Source organism: Protobothrops mucrosquamatus, unplaced genomic scaffold (assembly GCF_001527695.2).
Source record: "Protobothrops mucrosquamatus isolate PMUCROS unplaced genomic scaffold, P.Mucros_1.0 scaffold46, whole genome shotgun sequence".
Taxonomy (NCBI): domain Eukaryota; kingdom Metazoa; phylum Chordata; class Lepidosauria; order Squamata; family Viperidae; genus Protobothrops; species Protobothrops mucrosquamatus.
Window position 1 is genome coordinate 1,405,672 of NW_015386428.1, and position 5,783 is coordinate 1,411,454.

Consider the following 5,783-nt stretch of genomic DNA (forward strand, 5'->3'; position numbering starts at 1 on the left):
TCCATCAGGAACCTCTCGGGGTCCATCAGTCGCCTGGGACGGAACCATCTGGGAGGTTCCGTCTCCCTGCGGCGAGGGGGAGCGGTCCGGAAGACCAACCTTAGGAGAGAATGGTCTGACCATGACAAGGGCTCAACCACTATCTCCCCTATTGTCAGATCACTCTGCCACTGGCCAGAGACAAAAACTAGATCCAGTGGGATAAAATGCATGGAGCAAAATAGTTTGAGCATTTGGGCCTCGCACATTCTGGGGACAGTAGAAGAACTGCTGGAGAGAGGCAAGCAGCTTCCAGTCTCTCCCAAAATAAAAGTTGGGTTTCTTGTAGACACGTCATTCTGCGATTATGTGACTGCTCCCCCCCCCTTGCTTTTTCCATTTTGCCCCAGGTCCTTTCCTTCCATGCAGCACCAGACTGGAATTCACTTGCTCTTCTGCAGCAGTGCCTTTACTACCCCCCTGTGCTCCAGATGTCAGGCCCAGAATATTTGAGAGGTCCCAAATGGGGAAGGCGTATGCAGAGAGAGAGGTACCCTCCCTGTACCTGTCAGCAGTTCCTTAAAAACTCCAGGCCCTTTCCTGAGCTTGCAAGGAGCCAGGCAGCTCCAGGAAATGCATGCTGGCATTCAGGAGACATTGAGGAGGTGGTGAAGGGCCAGTGACCACTGCTGCCCCCTGAACTCAAAGGGGTATTTTCCTGAGCCCTGGGGGGCACCTGGAAGGCCAAGAGAGGCATTACTCCTTTGAGGAACTGCTGGCAGGTACCAGGAGGGTGCAGCACTCAGTCTGAAGCACCTTTGAAGTTTAGATCCTGTGCACTTTGTTGATGCTGCACAGTTGCCACCTTTTGCCAGCTAGTTTCCCCAGCTAACCTGGCTGTCCTCCCTTCTCTGGCAGTACGAGCAGGCAGCCGATGCGGAGCTAGCCTGGGTTGCTGAGACCAGGCGGAAGCTGTTGGCACTTGGTCCAATTAGACTGGAGCAGGACCAGACCACTGCCCAGCTACAGGTGCAGAAGGTACGCAACAGGGCAAAGATGGCAAAGACCTTGGAATAGCCGGATTGGAAGATGGAGCAGAGCTAGGCTGGCTGGGGAGAGCAAAGGGACGGGGGTGGCTGGAGGAGATAGTCTGGATGAAGGAAAAGGGACAGCAGAGGTGGGTGTTTCCCAGACAGCAAAGAAGAATTGTTGGGGTTTACAACCCTTGAGAGCTTGGGCCACATTGTATGGAAAATACAATATATATACACTTTAATAACAACAGTAATGGACAGTGTGTCTTCAGCTAGTCAGGAGCACCCAGGAAGCAGTGAGGACAGAATGAATATGCAGTGGTCAAGAACAGGGTGGAGGGAGACCCAATCGTTGCTTGTGTTTTACAGTTCAGATCTGTTAGCATTGTTTTCTTTCATGTAGGCCTTCTCCATCGACATCATTCGTCACAAAGATTCTGTGGATGAACTGCTCAACCAACGAACTGAGATTTTGGGAACTTGTGGAGAGGAGCAGAAAGTCATGCTGCAGGTAGACCTTGGGGCCTAGGAATCATTAAGGAAGGTTGGGGTCTAAGATAGTTTGGAAGTCCACTCTTTAGAGGATGAAGGCCCATTGGCCGGCCCCAAACTCTGCCCTTGTTCCACAGGAGAAGACCGAGTCTCTTCTGAAGCAGTACGATGAGACCAGCCACCTCCATTCGGAGCGCTATGCTCGCCTGGAACGGGCCCAGGTCCTGGTCAACCAATTCTGGGAGACCTACGAAGAGCTGAGTCCTTGGCTTGAGGAGACCCAAGTGCTGATTGGGCAGCTGCCCCCTCCAGCAATTGACCATGAGCACCTCAAGCAGCAGCAAGAAGATATGAGGGTAACTGGGCCTAAAGGGGTGTCTGTGCATGTGCCTGCCGTTGGGAAATGCTGAGTTGAGTCTGCACGGCTTGAAAATGGAGCCCTGGTTACCTTGGTTTCAGTGGATGTTACCTGGGCAAATGGTGCCAGCTGGGTGGGAGAGAGGGGAGGAGAGCTCCCCTGGCTGATCTTGGGCTTGTTAAGAAGACAGGTTTGTTCCTCGTTGGGCTCACTATAGGGTAGCAGCCTGGGGCTTCAGATCAGCTGGACATTGTGATGAACTCCAGCGTGGTCTGCCCTGATGTTAACACACTGCCTGAGCCAAACCCTGGCAGGTTCAGCCAACTGAAGCTAAAACAAAACATGACTAGCACGGTACACAAATATAGATGTTGTGCTTAAAGATAGAATGGAAGTCCAATTTTCTTGCTGAACTTGGTGTTCACAATAAACCAGTGTGCTGGGTTTTCGAATTTGCTCAGTCATTCTTGACTGAGTTTGCTACAGTTTTTGAAACTCAAAAGAAAATAATTGACTATATATATAGCAATGCTTTATTTCCAGAGCCAGGAGATATTTTAGGCTGTAAGTGCTGCTACCTGTTTTTTCTCGTGCTCTTGGGGTCATTGCATCCCAAGCTTTGATTTTTCTATACTTGATATTTTTTCTGTGTAGCAACTGAGGGAATCGATTGCTGAACACAAGCCCCACATTGACAAGCTGCTGAAAATTGGCCCTCAGCTGACGGAGCTGAACCCTGAGGAAGGGGCGATGGTGCAGGGGAAGTACCTCGCCGCAGAGGCCGCCTACTCCCGCATCAAGGAAGAGGTCCGCCAGCGGGCCCTGGCCCTCGATGAGGCCATCTCCCAGTCAACCCAGGTTTGGGAACAGGCCACTGGCTTTGGAGAGGGGCAGGATCTGGCGGTAGGGGGAACGTGGGAGCTGCAGAAGGGGGCAGCCCGCAATAGGGCTACACTGGTTGAAGATGCTGCTTGCCGTCAGATGAAGCAGCGGGGGGGGGCTGGCTCTTGGCCTTAGGGTGGATGGGCCAGGGGGCAGCCCCTTCCCCACCTTCTGCCAGAGTGGCTGCCTAGGGCTGGGGGGACCATTTTGTCACCCTCTACCGGGTAGCTCTTGCAGCCAAAGTGCCCCAAGTGACCTCCATGCTTTGGAAGGCAAATGGGCAGAGAGGGAGGCCTCAGGCAGTCTGGTCCCAGCAGGACTCTCCCTGGCCCAGAAGGGCCTCTGGGCTTGGGGAGGAGGTTCCGGCCTCCTCCCTGGGAGCAGAAGCAGCTGGGTGTGGAAGAGCATTTGGCCCCCAAGGCCTTCCTGGGGACTACCGAGACCCTTCCCGTAGAACACGGAATGATAGGGCTGGAAGAGACCTTTCTCAGAGGTTTTGATGGAGGCAATTGGAAGTTTGCCAAAGAAATTCTACTCTGAATAGAAACAGAGATTTAGGGAGGTTTTTTGGTGTAGATATTTTTTATCAGATTGATTTAGTTTTGGTTTTGGCACGGCAGTGTTTTGGATATATGCAAGGAATCACATTTGTTGTTCCCTCGTGTCAACTTGTCTTGTTAGTTGATAATGCTGTTTGTTGGATTTTGTTCTGTGTCACATCTTTGAAAGTAGTTCTAGGATATATATTTTTATATTATTTTAGTCATTTCTGCTCCCTTTAGTTTACCCTCACATTAATGCTGAGTTTTTCCTCCTCCACCCCGTCTCATCACCCTCCCACTGTGGAATGTCTCCCCTCTTGTCTGTTTCGGTGCCCATTTACCGTCTTCCCTGCGTGCTCATCACCATTCATTGTTGTGTTGACTCCACCATGCAGATTGCAGAGGTAAGAATCCCCTCATCACGTGACAAACTTCCTGCCCTCTGGATTAGCCCCCCCCCCCCCAAGAAAATATTGGAAGGTGTTCCTGTTTTCCTCCTGGAGCGTCATTTAGAATTCTATCCTGCCCACTTGAGGGCAGCCGAAATCCTCTCGCATCCAGGAATAGCGAACCTTCCGGGATGAATGCTGGGCTAGCGGTGTGAAAAAGTCCCCAGTTGCCTCATTAGCAGGCTCCTCTTCTGATGCTGCCCTGTCTTTGTGACTTTCCCCCCCCCAGGAGAAAATGAGGAGTCCTGGAGAAAGTAAAGGTGGCCGGAGACAAAATGCTTGCACATCTCACTAGCGCTTCAGCTGAACTCAAGGCCAGGCTGCTTTCTTTCTCTGCCTTGAGGCCTCCCCCACTGAGAGCTCCCTAGAGAAGCCAGAGCTTGTCCTCCCTCCCATTTCCCCCCCCCTTGCCATAATTCTGCCCAGCAACAGATTTGCTTAACAAGGGTGACTTTCAGTCAGCCATTCTTGGGGGCGGGGGGGGGGAAGGCCCAAGTGTTGGCTCCCAGACTCCCATAGCTGCTCCCTGTTCTAGGGTGGGGGGCCTTGGAATTAGGCAGGGGGCAGGAACAATTTGTAATGTGGCTTCAGAGGGGCAGATGCCCCTTCACCCGTGAGCTTGAATGCCAGTTGATGCTCCTCATGGAAAGGAAATGGATTTTATTCTAAAAAGTCCCAAGCAAAGGCACACATATTGCATCCAAAACTTAAAGACTTCGGTGTTACTGATATATGTCTTCGCTGGGCTTTAGTTCTCATTTTAATTCTCTAACTTGAATCCATAATACATTTAGGCCTTCAAGAGTAGGACAGCGGTTTTACCCATTCCTTCACAAATTCCTAGCAGATCATAAAGTGTGTCTGTGGGGGGGGGGAGACAAAGAGAATGGACAATAGACCACTCTTGGCATAACCAATGCCGTGAAATATTTGACTCCAGTTTTGCAAAAATTTCTGTCTTGGAATTAATTGTTCCCCAAAACATCTGACATTCCAGAAGAATTTGCAAAGATTGTACATAGAGAAGAGCATGTTGACTAAGAAAAATCAGTCAAAGCAGCAAAGAGGTAAATGTACCATTTGCCACAGCCAGTGGAACCTCACTATGGTCATTCCTTCCCTTCAGTTCCATGATAAGATAGAGCCGATGCTGGAGACGCTAGAGAACCTCTCCTCCCGCCTGCGCATGCCTCCCTTGATCCCAGCCGAGGTGGAAAAAATCCGTGAGTGCATTGGTGACAATAAAAATGCCACCCTGGAGCTGGAGAAGCTGCAGCCATCCTTCGAAGGACTGAAACGCCGGGGAGAAGAGCTGATTGGACGATCCCAAGGAGCAGACAGGGACTTGGCAGCCAAAAGTAAGGCACTGGAACTGCTTGAAATCCAGGACGTGCACCTGATCTCTCTTCCTTGGTGTGGCATGACACGCAGAGAACCACAGGTTTCCTAGCACAGCATGCAGGATTTTCCCCTATGGGTTTGTGTGGGGGTTTAATCCTCCTTGCTCTGTTTCAGACATCCAGGATAAATTAGATCAGATGGTGTTTTTCTGGGAAGACATCAAAGCTCGGGCTGAGGAGCGTGAAATCAAGTTCCTTGATGTTCTGGAGCTGGCGGAAAAGTTCTGGTATGACATGGCTGCCCTCCTAACCACTATCCGGGATACGCAAGACATTGTCCATGACCTGGAAAGTCCTGGAATTGATCCATCAATCATCAAACAGCAGATTGAAGCAGCTGAGGTAGGAAGACAGAAGCATTTCATCCTTTCCCACATTGTGCATAACTTGAGTCCTTCAAGCGAGCTGTGATGGCCAATCGAGGGAAATTTGGATTTACAGAAGGTTTATTTATTTATTTTATTTTTATTTTTCATAATTTATATGCCGCCCTTCTCCCCACGGGACTCAGGGCGGCTCACAGCATATTAAAATAACACAACACAAACAACACAACACAACATTTCCCCTATAAAAGCCAATTAAAACCAAATATTTATAGTCTGTGACATTATTAAAATCATTAAAAATTATCCCTATTTAAAATT

The 5,783-nt window shown here is 50.0% G+C and overlaps 1 protein-coding gene across 1 annotated transcript in view; it reads left to right on the forward strand.

Moving 5' to 3' along the window:
- Positions 1-5,783, forward strand: part of MACF1 (microtubule actin crosslinking factor 1) — a 224,806-nt gene that overhangs the window by 191,898 nt on the left and 27,125 nt on the right. Inside the window, exons 60-66 of the mRNA XM_015811630.1 lie at positions 898-1,017; positions 1,417-1,524; positions 1,643-1,861; positions 2,518-2,721; positions 3,683-3,691; positions 4,863-5,094; positions 5,252-5,478. Of these exons, the coding sequence (XP_015667116.1) occupies positions 898-1,017; positions 1,417-1,524; positions 1,643-1,861; positions 2,518-2,721; positions 3,683-3,691; positions 4,863-5,094; positions 5,252-5,478 (1,119 nt within the window). The remainder of the gene's footprint in view (positions 1-897; positions 1,018-1,416; positions 1,525-1,642; positions 1,862-2,517; positions 2,722-3,682; positions 3,692-4,862; positions 5,095-5,251; positions 5,479-5,783) is intronic.